At 34.6% G+C, this 14,374-nt stretch overlaps 1 protein-coding gene across 3 annotated transcripts in view; it reads left to right on the forward strand.

The window, feature by feature from the left end:
• Positions 1-14,374, forward strand: part of GABRB2 (gamma-aminobutyric acid type A receptor subunit beta2) — a 246,355-nt gene that overhangs the window by 210,691 nt on the left and 21,290 nt on the right. Inside the window, exons 8-9 of one of the 3 annotated variants that reach the window (XM_057747516.1) lie at positions 2,296-2,540; positions 6,933-7,046. In XM_057747516.1, the coding sequence (XP_057603499.1) occupies positions 2,296-2,540; positions 6,933-7,046 (359 nt within the window). Of the gene's footprint in view, positions 1-2,295; positions 2,545-6,932; positions 7,047-14,374 lie in introns of all 3 variants that reach the window. The other 2 variants (XM_057747527.1, XM_057747538.1) reach the window with 2 other exon arrangements.

The raw sequence follows: 14,374 nt of genomic DNA on the forward strand, positions 1-14,374 counted from the left end.
TAGAAATGTGTCAAGGAAGTGGGCAAGGTGGCCAGTACGGGGGATGCAGAGTGAGTTCAGAAGTAGAGATAATCAGGGAGATGGGGCTAAAAGGTGATGAAGTGGTCCAGGGGCCATAAAAAAGGCTTTGCTTTTATTCTGAGTGAGATCAGAGAGTCACTGAGCAAAGAAGTGACATGATTTCAGATATAAAGGGATAGCTTTGGCTGCTATGTTGAGATTAGATTGTGGTGGTTCAAGGATGGAAGAAGAATTAATGACCTCCTGGACTGAGTCAAGTCCCCTGTGATATATTCTCTTAAAATACCATAGAATACCCTTTGGAGATCAGCCACACTTACAATTTATATTTATTTGGTTTATGATGCCCTTTTTCCTCATGGTACTGAAGATACCTTGGAGGAAGGTCCATATCTAATTTTGCTTCCATTATATCCGTAGTGTCTCACACAGTGAATGATATTCAGTAAATATTTGCTGAAGAAAGTAATGAATGGAAATTATAAATATCCTGTTATTCCAAAATGAAAATCTATTATCAATTTTATGCCTATTACAGGAATATTAAATGTTATTTACTTTTTAAAAGAAATTTTTTAAATATCTTTTATGTGAGCAGTTTATTACTTGGTCAGAAACACCTTAACATGAGGTTTAGATAAATAGTAAAATCAGTGTTGTCAGTTTTATATTATACATGTAATATTCATGTCATAGAAGATAAGCTCTAGATAAAATAATGAAGATGGAAAGTGAAATTGAAAAATGTGTCAAAATAACTAATATGGAAAAGATATGAGAAGTATAAAACACCTAGATCTAAAGCATGACCATGTTTTTCTGGCCAAAATTATTTTTCATGAGCATGTAGAAAAACAAGACAAAAATTATAATCTTATTAGAGAGAGAAAATAAAATCAGAAAACGTATGTTCCTAACAAAAAATCACAGAATTGAAACGTAACTTTTGCGCTGTGTAATTGGGTGGTGTTTAAGGACACAGATTTCTGAGTCAGAGAGATCCCAGTTCAAATGTTGACTCTACAACTTCCCATCTGTGTGATCTTGACCTCTGAGCTCTATTTTCACATCACTCTTTTGCTGCAAAGCTGGACCTTATCAAACTCGGGACTCTGGACTCCCAGTGCTTTTACCCAGCATATCTCTATTTATCCCTCCAACTATAGCTTTGAGGGATAGTACTCCCCACCGTCGGAGATGCTCCCTCAGCTGGACAAGCAATTACAACCTGACCTAGCATGGCATTTCCCATGAAGATCCTTGTAATACTTCTGTATTATTTTTCTGTGCATTATGTGCCTACATTTCCACAACCCAGAAACATGAAGACTAGACACCTGCTTCTCTGCTTCCCTCCACCTCTGGTTTCCATAGTTTTGCTGTCATTTGTTCATATCATCTGTGTAATGCATTCATTGACTTCAGTACTACTATAATTATATTAATTTATTTTGCCTTCATCACTTACTTATTCTGAAGAACTCTAAGCTGGTATTCTGTTTCCTATCTTGTATGCTTCCCCTCTATACTCCACACTGCTACCAGAGTGATTTCCTAAACATGGTTTGTCCCCAATACCTCCCTACTTGAAGCTGGTTGGTGGCCCCACATTGCCTTCAATTTTAAGTTAAAGCTCTGCATTAGGCTCTGTGTATGCAGCTTTCCATTATGCAGCCCTTACTTAATCTCCACCTTCCTCATCTTCTTCCCATCATATCCTATAATGTACCCGCATTGAGTTTCTTAAGAATCTTTTGATGGGCTGTGTACTTTCACCCCCAGAAAGCACCCCTTTAAAAAAGCTCCCTCCACCACCAGTGCCCTTAGGTCTGCTGTCACTTTTGATCTCCAGGTTTTGGTTGCCTGGGTAATTCCCACTCATTCTTCAGGAGTCAGCTCCAAAGTCTGTATTTCCTGATGTCTTCCCTGCCACATCATGGACTAAACTAGGATCTTCTCCATATTCTCAACTCTCACGTTACACACGTCTATCATAGCATTTAATTCACATCTCTAGCCCCCACTAGATACAAAACTATAAGTATAAAAATGTAATTAAAGGAAATGCCCCCAAATGATTAATGTTTACTATAAATTAATGATCTATGCGTATCTCCAGGGCCTATCACAGGAGGCACTGTTGTATAATAAGTGCCTGGTATATGTTTTGCAGCATATATGAACAAGTAAAAGAGTACAATTAACCTTCCCAGCTATGATGAAAGCAGCAAGGAAATACAAACATTATTACTCTACCTCTCTCATTTTTTGCAGGAATTACAACTGTGCTGACAATGACCACTATCAATACCCACCTCCGGGAAACTCTCCCTAAAATCCCTTATGTGAAGGCCATTGACATGTACCTGATGGGGTGCTTTGTCTTTGTTTTCATGGCCCTTCTGGAATATGCTTTGGTCAACTACATCTTTTTTGGGAGGGGACCTCAACGCCAGAAGAAAGCAGCTGAAAAGGCTGCCAGTGCCAACAATGAGAAGATGCGCCTGGATGTCAACAAGGTAAGTTCGAAGGGCAAGCCCTCCTTGCTTCTTAAACTCATAGAAGAATGCCTGCAATGTAGGTTCATGGCCTTGTTAACAAATGAGAAAACCAAAGCCCAGGGAAGAGATAGTTAGTGATGGAGGCACAAATAGGGCCCAGACTTATGATACCACATCTAGATGCCCTTTACCTTAATACTAGGGTATTAAGGTAAAGGGCATCTGAGAACCACCTTTGTGATTTTTTCCATATATGAGTATAATGTGTACTATTATTTACTTTATGTTTATTTAAACTTACTCACTTTATTTAAATTTATTTTAAAAAGGAAATTTCATATCACTTAAATCAGTATTACTTGCTGGAAGATAATCTTAAGTATAAATAAATAAAAAGGAAACTGTTATTAACTTCCAAGTTATACTAGATAAAGTCTCTAGTCCTTAGCTGTGCATTCTTATTGATTTAAAAGAGAGAGAAGCAAGTACAGAGATGTGTTAAAGACCCACCTGCAACAAACTGAGCCTTTGTTCTTGAAGTCATCAGATGGATAGAAAAAGAAGTGGAAGGGAAAAAAAGAATAACTTTCCAAGTGACAGATAATTACTTAATGCCTTGCACATGTACCACTTAAAATCCTAGAAGCCTTTGAGTACAGGAGGCCACTATGTTGCTTAAGTCAGGCATAGTCAAAGAACTATTCCCACACAGTTGTAAACCCAGTTTATTCCCTAAGGCAATGGTTTGCAACTTTGGGCGCCCAATTAAATGACTAGGAAAGCATTAAAAAATACTGAAGCCTGGGTTTCTTCCCCAGAAATTCTGATTTGATTGTCCTGGGGTATACCTGGGCATCATGATTTTTTTAATTCTCCAAATAGTATTCTAATTTGCATTCAAGATTTAGAATCTCAATCTTAAGGCTTTTGACAACAGTTCCAATAGATCTAGCCATCTTTACTCCCAAAATGTGACTTCACCTGGCTTCCTGTTATATAACTTTCTGCACTGAACAGAATATTTACATATGCATTTTCCCATAGTCCAAATTTAGACCCTTCGAAATAGACAAGTAAAACAAGATCTTATTTTAATATCTGCCATAAATAGTGTCTATAAAGTAGTGCATAATGTTGGATTTGATAAATAGTTCATAGTGATGGAACTAGGAAAATAGTAATACTTTTAAGCCATCTGGAATTGTTAATCATCCAATAATTATTTAATTGACATTTTAATATTTCTAACTTCAATTTAATTCCAAGAGTAGCTCACCATAAATAATCTCTGCCATTGAGTTTTATTTGGAGCAAACCCAATGAAAGCTTCTGACTCACTGATATTTTCCATATATCCATAGGTCTGATATTTGATTTTGAACTATTCTCTAATCAAAGGCACTCCTTTCCCAGGAGATGATATTCACAGTGGTGCAAATCTTAGGTGTGGCCCTTGTAAGCCACAGGGTCTAGGAAGTTGTCAATCTCTTTTCAGTGCTCCAGGTTTCACTTATTGGAAGCTGTTAATAGATTCCAAGGTAGCATTGTGACTCTCTTGGGCTGTCAAATGAGAGAATGCTTTTTAAACCCATTTTACGATTTTCCTGATAGAGTAGTTTTAGTAAAGAAAAGAAAATGAATAAATAAATAAAACTGTCTCATAGGACTGCAGTTTGAAATGAGTCTCAATCAATTGCCTAATGCAAAGCTGACTTAAGATAACATCTGATATCTTTTCACTGTCATCTACCCTATTTTTTCATACCAATTTGCATTTAAATGATAAATTTAAGTACCAGAGAGTGGCAGTTTTGTAGCAGACTGAACCTGGAGAGCTTCAGATAATTTTAAATTCAATGTACTGAGATGGAGGTAGGGAATGGTTCACTGGGCGGGTAGCCCATAGTGCAAAAGCCATCCTCTTGCCTGAAGTTGGATCCACAATTCACGGCATAGAATGTGAGAGAACAAAAAAGATACCAGAATTCTTCTAGTACAGTGGTTCTCAAATCACAGGTGATTTTGCCCCCCCCAGAGGATCATTAACAGTGTCTGTAGATGCTTTGGATTATCAAAACCAGGAGGAGGGGATTGTCACTGGTATCTAGTGAGTAGAGGCCAGCTGTGCTGCTAAACATCCTACAGTGTATTGGACAGCCGCCCCATAACAATTATCCAGCCCAAAATGTCAGTACTGCTAAGGTTCAAAAACTCTACGCTAGTCCAATCCTCTGGTTTCAAACTTGACAAAAATATAAGATGCTTGTCCTCTTCTTAAAACTCTCTAGCACAAGTGGAGTCGACTGGTTTTGGTCAGTGTGCATAACATCCTGGTATCAGGAGTTATCATTTAGTGCAGTACTTCTGAACAAATATTTTGGAGTCAGTCAGGTTTGATATTTATCCTCCACTTAGTTGTGTGACAATAGGGGAAAAAAAGGCCCTCTGACCCTTTGGTTTCCTCATCTGTAAAATGGAGTTAATTCCTCTGTCATGAGTTATGAAGTTATGATGAAGCGTAGAGAGGATAGCATAGTCCCCATTATATAAGTACTAGGTAAGTGATGAACACTAATAAAACATTATAAATGATAAGCATTATTGCTTTTTAAAATAAAATTTACAGTCTCCAGACCTATTGCAATACTTGCTTGTGCGTTTTACATGCTCTAGTATGTAGGATCCAGTCCAGTCCCTAATAAAGCATCTTTATCTATAGAGGAATGTTTCACGTTGGAAGTTTTAAAGTCAAAGCAAGGAAATCATTTTTCAAGAAGTATTAGCTGTAAAATCTATAGCAAGCCAACTGCAAACTTTATCAGTTATCTCTTAGGCCAGAATACTTACAGCCATGTTGATTAGATTTTTTCAAGGCAACCATCTAACATTCCAGACTCCCTTTTTTTTTTTTTTTAACCCAGCATGAAGGGTTAGAGGAGACCCGCAGAGGGCTCTGATTGCACAGTGCTTTTTTTGTGTTGGCATCATGAATAATGTCAGTCTTTTTCTTATCAAGAATGTTCCTTCTTTTCAACTGTAATTCTACGTTTTTTTTTTTTTTTTAAATCAGGCACATATAATCAACTAAGTATTGTTGGATGCTTTGGAGCAATCAGTCACTAGGAGAGGGATCGACTTTTTCAGGTTCTGTTGATGGTTTCCTAGAGACAGAAGCAGCATGTCAGATCATCTAAAGTGATTTTTAAATTGTTCTCTGTCCTGAGGTCAGGCAGGGATGAAAATGGGAGGCCTAGTCAGGTGGGAGCCCACTGTAGCTCAAAGGCATACTTCCACATTTTTCTAATCTCTTCTCTGTATGAACTTTCCTGTAAGTTCTTATTTTAACAGAAGTATCTGCAGCTCTTAAAACCATTCTTAGCCTGATGTTTGACGCAAAAACTGAGACTCTTAAGGAAAGTGAAATATTCAAGGTTGCATAGCAGAGTTAACAAGAATTCTGAGACGATTGAGATTTTCCAGTCCTTATCCAATATACACTCCTCTGTGCAAGCAAGTGAGAAAATAATATAAAATTTAAAAGCTGATTCCACATTAGTCCATATATTCAGTTCACTTAACAGCACCTAAAAAACGCATCTGTCTACACAAGAGTCCATGGCTGACAGGCTGTGTTGCTTTCACAGTTGTCTCCATGTGACAAATTAAACTTTAAAATACTAAGGTGTTTAAAAAGAAACTTTAATAAGAGTTCTACTGAATATTTTTCACAAGTGTCTTCAGAAGTTATAGTCTCTTTTTCTAGTGTTAGGGAAACCCTGCTATTATACCTTGCATTCTTCTATTTTGTGTGTGTGTGTTTTCTTATAGAATTTTCTCTTGATAATTTAACCCACTTTCCTTGTTCATGCCTTCAGGTTTCAGCTCTCCTTTTTTTCTTTTAAGCTTTATGTTGTTCTCTTGTTTATTTTTCTGCCAATACTAGATGTATATATATTTGAGAATTTAGTTACTTCTGTCTTTTCACTACCTTGATTGTTACATATCTGAAATGCCTCCAATATCCTTAGTGTATTGAAAGACACACAACCACCAGTTTTCCAAATAAAGCTGTACAGAAAAGATCTCTATGGGGGGGTGGGGAAGGGGCATCCTTTATTCTGCATTCGTGGATATTATGAGTCTCTGTGTTGTCTTTATCCATTGCGCCTAAACTTTTGGTTATGCAAAGCCACTAAGATCTTTTAAATTTTTTTATTTATAATGCTTGGAATTAGATTTTTTTAAGTGATACATTGAAAAGATATAACTATTTAGAAGTCCTAGTCTCTGTTAGCATTGGTCTTTCTAAAGACCAGTAGTATTTATCTATATCCGATTTACTTTAACCACCAATCCTCATCTAGTGGCATCAGTCGACTTAATTAGCACATTCTCTACTTTGTCTTCCAGATTTTTTATAAAGATATTAAACAAAATGGGACCCAATATCGATCCTTGTGGGACCCAACTGGAAACCTCTCCCCAACTAGACGGACTACCAATTACGATTTCTCTCTGTATACGGTTAGATAGCCAGTTTTTAATCCATTTATTTGTATTTCTGTTGGAGCCAATTTGTTTAGCTGTTCCCTCAAAATACTGTATGGGGTTTTTGCAGATAACCTGTAGACTGGTATCCATAGAGATGTGGGGATACGTTGAACATTGTCATGAGACCCTGATGGGGTTTTCCTGGGTTTGTTTTTTTTTAAATGTAGTTATGATGAACCTAAACTTCAGTGTTCCACTCAATCATTATTGTTGTGCTAAAGAAAGGAACCAAGTGGATCATATTTTGAGACTCCTTTCCGTTTGTATTGAGAGGATAGAGTGTTGTTATACACTCTGGCATTTCTTAGTTTTCTTGTGTTTCTTTTGGTTGGTGGAACAGGTGGAGAATTATACAGTTCTGTAGGTTGCCTCAGAATTCAGGAAGCTGTATTTTCTGTCCTACATTATTCATTTGTGTCTGAGAATATTATGTTTGCATCAAGTCCTTGTTCCTTTATTGTTATTTATATTTTACAAATAAGTATTATCTCAGCAGGCCCAATGTTGTTATAATGATAGAAAAGAGGCAACAGTTGATATCGTTTCTTGTCAATGCTCTGGACTTAAATGAACTCCAAAGAAAGCCCACTGGGGACTAAAATGTAGAGTGTAGTTTCTGAATCCTCATGTGTTTACATTCCTTAATTGGCACATTGTCATTCACATTGCCCTCCAAATTGGAGGAGGAGGAAGAGGAAGATGGTGATTAACACCATTCCACATCATCATCCACTACTTGTGTCTCGGTTTTTTTAGTTCTATTTCTTGGTGAGGCAGTGAATGATGCTGGATGCTGTGAATCTTTCCTGTAAGGACTTGATGCCAGATGAGCTGTCATTATTATATCTTGAAGTGTCATGTTCTTCCTTAGTTTTGTGGCTCTAACCCCAAGTTCCTGGCTCCCTCATTGTTACTGCCTTTCAGGTGGGAGACAGGAGGTTAACCTCTTTAATTGCTTGTTTTGCTATTTTAAGTTGGTTTTTTAACTTTATGACGTGTGTTACACATAGCAAAGCATCTGAAGCATAGTATTAGGTAGATTCCAGAAAGAGAGATGTTTGAAAGTTTGTTATTCTCTATTTTAGTCCTAATTCCCTGCTGTGTCTGTTCTCTCGGGCTATCTCATTCGTGGTGTTTTAACCAGAGCCACTATTGTTGAGTTTGAAGTGGACGGATTTGATTGGGCAGTATTCTGGGTAGAATGCTAATCATGTAGAAGAAAACATATCTGACAGTTGGAGTTTAGGTTTATGATGAAAATGGTTGAAAAATAATGTGTTTTCCAAAGTCAAAATCAGTATACTGCGTGATTGGTCTGTGACTGGGTAAAAGTTATGTGAAAATTCAGGAAACTTCTCAGATTGAAAGAAAATTTGCCTCTTTGGTGCTCTTTTCAGCTGATGGCTTGAAAAAGTGAATGATACTTGCGGATGCCATGATTAGGACCCTCACTTGTCAAGAACTCTTTATTTCATAAAATATTATGTTAAAGCGAATGATTTACACTGAAATATGAATCTTGATGTCTTCTGCATTTATACTTTTCTTTGTTGGTTATGTCTTTACTCTGTCTTTTGAATGTTTTTTTAAGTTCATATTTAGAGTATGAAATAAGGGCCAATATTCAAAAGTTTGAATGATGAGCTATGAAACCTATAACCTGTAACCTGCAAAAGCATTCAAATGTATTTGACAATCCTTAGAGGCAAAGGTGCACTGGGATGATGGTAGCTGTTAGAATCAGACTGAACTGGGTTCACCTTCAGGCATGGTCTTTTATGAGCTGTGTAACATTACACATGTTTAACCTTTCCATACTTCAGGTTCCTCAGCTGAAAACTGAAACACTAATTTTTGCTTCATGGAGCTAGTGAGAGGATTAAATGAGATAATTTGTTAAGGGCTTTATATAGTACCAGACATAGAGCAATAATAGTTGCTATTATTCTAGAGATGGTAGCAGTGTGTATCTTTCTCAATTTTTCTTTTTTTATCTCTATTACTGTTTTATGATTATAAAACTAATTCATGGTCACTCTAAAAAAAATGTGCAAAGGCAATGAAAACCACCTGTACCCCACACCCAGATATAATCATTGTTAACCCTGCCCTTTTTTCACACTTAGTGACACACTTTTATATGAGTAATTATGCTCCACTATTGTGTGTATGCTATTTTCTACTTACCTTTTTTGTGTCTTTAAGTATAATATAAGTATACATCATTTCTAATAACTACAAAATATTTTACTGAATGTATGTACCATAATTTATATAACAAGCACCTATTGTTAGATATTTGCATTGTTTCTAAGTGATTTTCAGTTAGAAACAACTAAAATAAGTATCCTTATTGCTGACATATTTGCATACCATTGATTCCTAATGTAGTTCTTAAAGTAAAATTTCTGAGTCAAAAGTATATGTCTTTAAAATGATGATACATATTGCCGAATTATTCCCTAGAAAAGTTCTATAGTTTACATACCTACTATGAGAGTGTGGCAGTAGACACACACACACACACACACACCACCCAGTCCTTAAAATTATGAAGCAACAGAAAACTGATGTCTAACTATTTTCTGTTGTGAAAAGTGTTACAGAAATGGAGTTATAAGAATCCAAAAAGCCATGTGCACTTTTTTTCTTCTCTGTCCAAAAGCCATGAAGGATAAAATGGCAATGGAAAAACAAAACAAAAACAATCAACACCCAACTAAAACTGAAGCTCTGCAGAGAGACAGAGGGCATGAGGAGGGCCAATGTTCATGCAAGCAAAATCCAGAAAAATCTACCCTACCTATATTTGAGCAAATAGGGAAACCCTATAGAAAGGTCTACCTCAAAGTGAAACATCTAAACAAAGAAAGAGCAAGGTAACTGTGCAGGAAAACTACCAAATGACATCTGTCTCTCTCTTTTCCTCTCTCTCTCACTCACTCACTCACTCACTCGGTAGGGAGAGAGAGAGGAACTCAGCATGCAAAAGACAGATAATGACCCTTTATTGGAAAAAATACTTCAAGATATACCAAAACTTTCATTAAAGAGGTATTTTTCTTGCAAAAATTGAAATAGAATATGAAACAAAACTCAGGGATAAAGAATTTTCATAGACACTAATAACTGAATCTAAATAGTAAGAAGGAAACTCAGTATGGCAAAAAAATCAAGGCAGTAACACGAAGTTCAGACTGTAAAAAAATCACTCCAAATACAGAAACAAAGAGATGTACAGTTAAAAACCACTTAGAGAAAACACAATAAATATACAGGACAGCAATAGCAGAGTAAACATGCAGAAGAACCATGATGTTCATGAAGTATAGAATGGCAGGAAAAGCGAATGCAAAAAATATTTAAATCTGACAACAATAACTAATTATAATAGTGATAATAATAAACAGTTCTTGAATGCCACGTATGTGCTTAGACATTCTACATACATAAGTCGTTGTTACCCTGTGTTGTAGTAGTTATAATTGTACAGATGATGAATGGAAACCCAGAGAGTGTAATTAATTTTCTTAAGGTTGAATGGCTAAGAAATGATTGAACAGAAAATATGACTAAAGGATACACTCTAACTACTATGCTATACATTGTGTGTTTATACATACCTGTAATGAAATTAATCAGTAGGCCAAAAGGATATACTGGGTTCCAAGACAAAAATTATATAATACCATTGCCACCTTATTATATTCTTCTAAAATTATTAAACTTTAAGTCAGAAAAAGTGAATGACCTGCAAGGAAGGAAAAAAAAAATCTCAAACTACTCCACAGCAAGATTAAATTTTATAAGACAATGGGAAAATATTATAGGGTTCTGAGGGGGAGAAAATATAATCTAAGAATATCATTGATGTTATTTTAAGGCAAAAGAAAGACAATCTATCCTTAGTATGCAAAATTGAAGGGAACACAGCATCCATGAGTCCTTACTTTAAAGAAAAATATTATAGCTTAATGAAAAAAAACCTAGCCCCCAACAAGAGGTAGTCAAAGTAAGGCACGTTAGTGTAGAAAAAGTCAGTATATGCTAGCATATAGAACTAAAGATAACATGTAGAACTAAAACTATACAACTCCAGAAATTAAAGCTGCAGAATAAAAGTTAATTGAAATATTTTTAAAAATTAGATACTGAAGATATACAAAAAGAATAAATCAGGACGGGTGTTGCTGATGAGGGAGAAAGTATTTGTTTTCTAATTCATAGCAAGGACCCAGTATTTACCTTTTATTCTTAAGAGTTTATGAATCAAGAATTTGAAGGTTAAGGATATGTTTAAAATTAACATAGATAACTTCTACAGCAGTGTTTCTCAAAGGGTCTATAACAGACTTCCTTAAGGTCATCTGGGATGCTTGATTAAAAAGTAGATTCCACCTGAGACATAAATCAGAATCTTTAGTGGGAAAACTGGGAATTGACATTTTTATTTCTCAGATTTTTATGGTATTACACTGAAGCATGAAAATCTGAGCCATTATAGTAGAAGAAGAATCAAGAACTGACCATTTATCTTATAAGAACCATAGAGAATAAGGTAGAAATAAACTAAAGAGAGATGCAAAGCAGCATTATTTACAACAGGCAAGGTATGAAATCAACCAAAGTGCCCATCGTTAGGCAAATAGATAAAGAAGATGTGGTGTATATATACAGTGGAATATTACTTATCCATAAGAAATGAAATATTGCCATTTGTGACAATATGGATTGACCTAGAGTGCATTATGCTAAGTAAAATAAGCCAGAGAAAGACAAATACCTATGATCTCACTTGTGGAATCAACAAAACAAACAAAACAATATGAAAACAGACCCACAGATACAGAGAATAAACAGCTATTTGCCAGAGCGAGAGGGGTGCCCATACCCCATGGACAGTACAGATGAAGAAGATTAAGAAGTACGAACTTTCAGTTATATAATAAACAGTCATGGAGATATAGACAGCGTAAGGGATATGGTCAAGGACACTGTAATAACTTTGTAGGGGGACAGATGGTTACTTGACTTATTGTGGTGATCATTTCATAATGCATACAAATGTCAAATCATCATGCAGTGCACCTGAAACTAGAATACAACATGTTGTATGTTATGTCAAGTATATTTCAGTAAAAAAATATGCAGATAATATAGGTAAAGTTAGACATCAGAATAAGGATAAGAACAACTTAAAAGCAAATGCAGAGCAGAAATTAAGATGATAGAGTTAAGCTTGTCTTACCTGTTATAACTAGAACATATATTAACTCACATATCAAAAGAATAAGATTCTCAAATTAAATCAAGAACTAAACCCAATAAAATGATATTTATTAGAAATACTTCTAAAGTAAAGGTATGGAAAATGTTCTAAGTAAAGTCACAGACAAAAACAAAGGAGGTAAATACAAATTCAAAGAAAATTGAAGGTTGAATATTATTACTGTATAAGGATGAATTGAAGTTAAAAAATGTTAAGACTGAGAAATATCTTATAATAATTGTAGTCAAAAACAAAGATATAATTATTGGTTAATAATTCATGCGTAATTTATAAAACTAAAATTGAAATATCATCCAAATAAATTTAAATGATTGGAAATAGAGAAAATGAAAGAAACATTACCTAAACAGTATATTTAATAAAGTTTATTAGTTGCATAAACTCATTTTTATACAACTCATGTATCAAAGATACAGTAAAAATTAGTTCAAAGAACATTTAGAAAATAATGGCAGCTTAAAATGCTACATAATTAATCCTAAGGGATGTGGTTAAAATAAACAGTCAGAAAGTTGTAGTTTCAAATGCATCTTTAGCAAGTACTTTTAAAAGGTGAATATAATATTACAATTCAAGAAGTTAAAAAAAAAAAAGAGCAACCTAATACCTAAAAGAACTAGAAGGAAGTAATTAAGATAAATTGGAAGTTAAATTAGAGAATTAAAACAAAATAATTTACAAGTCAGTTATTTTTTACAAAGTTAAGTACAATAGGCAAATAATTGACCAAGGAAAAGCTTATTAAAGAATCAAAAGAGGGAGCCAATATGGTACACCACAATAGAAACATTTTTTAAGTGTGACAACTATATAGAAAGGTGCAATTAAAAGAAAATTATTCAAATACGTTCGAAAATGTGGTTAAAATACATGACATCCTTAGAAATTATAAATTAGCAAAACTGACCCTAGGAGAAAAAGAATACAAAAACTGATTAATTAGCGAAGATAAAACTAAGATAATTGACAGAAAATTTTAACTCCCACTGCAAAGGGTCAGCTGGCCTAGAAAGTTTCAGCAATAAGTCCTGTCCAATTTTAAAAAGCAAATACCTCCATAGGTATTTAAACTCTAGTAGATCCTAGCAGAAAAAAAAGAGGAAGCTTCCAAATGATTTAGAAAGTAGTATAACATAAATAAGTTGACAAAACCATATCTGAAAAAACACGAAAGTAAATCAAGGAAACTATGGATCCACTTCACTAATGAACATCAATGGGAAAAAAAATAATCCTCGAATTAATTTATCACTTTGAATCCAGAGAATACCCAAAGCAAACTGCAACATAACAACACTGTCATTTCAAAATAAAAATACAGTATTATTTGCCATATTAATAAGTTGAAAAGGTGAAAAGTTTTTCATCCTTTTAATAGACACCAAAAGGTTTTCAAAGGTATCTATTGAATTCAGTATTCATTCTTAGTTATAAATTTAAAATCTCTTAAGAAATTGGGAAGCAATGGCTATTTCCTTGCTGTGGTTTTTCTTTTGATCTGACCAAAGGCTCTATCTCTTACCTCTTGTCCAAAGGTGGGACAGTAAAGGCAGGAACAAGAAATAGATGCTCACCATCACCACTATTATTTAACTTTTTCAGCCTTATTAGCCAGTGAAATTACATGAGAGAAAAAAAGAAATGTTAGAAAAGGAAGAAAAAATAATTTCACCCTTAGCAAAAGAAAAGAGTTACTTTAGTCAAGCAAAATCCAAGAGAATTAACTGGGAGAAACCTTTAAAAATCATATGAGAAGTTCGGGAAGCTTTCATAGCTTTTCTGTGTAAAGAATGTATAAACAATAATAAAAATATAATGGAAAGGAAGAATAGAGTCCTTTTACCAGTAATGTTTTTAATGAGAGAAACCTTTGTTTAAAAAAAACCTTATTTTTTTTAAAGATAACCTTTTAAAGGAATTGGTTCTTTCTAAAATATTCTATGAGTTTAGTGTAATCTTAATGGGCTTCATTTTGGGGTTTCATTTTTTTTAGTGGTTTGTTTTAGAAATT

This window comes from Hippopotamus amphibius, chromosome 1 (assembly GCF_030028045.1).
Source record: "Hippopotamus amphibius kiboko isolate mHipAmp2 chromosome 1, mHipAmp2.hap2, whole genome shotgun sequence".
Taxonomy (NCBI): domain Eukaryota; kingdom Metazoa; phylum Chordata; class Mammalia; order Artiodactyla; family Hippopotamidae; genus Hippopotamus; species Hippopotamus amphibius.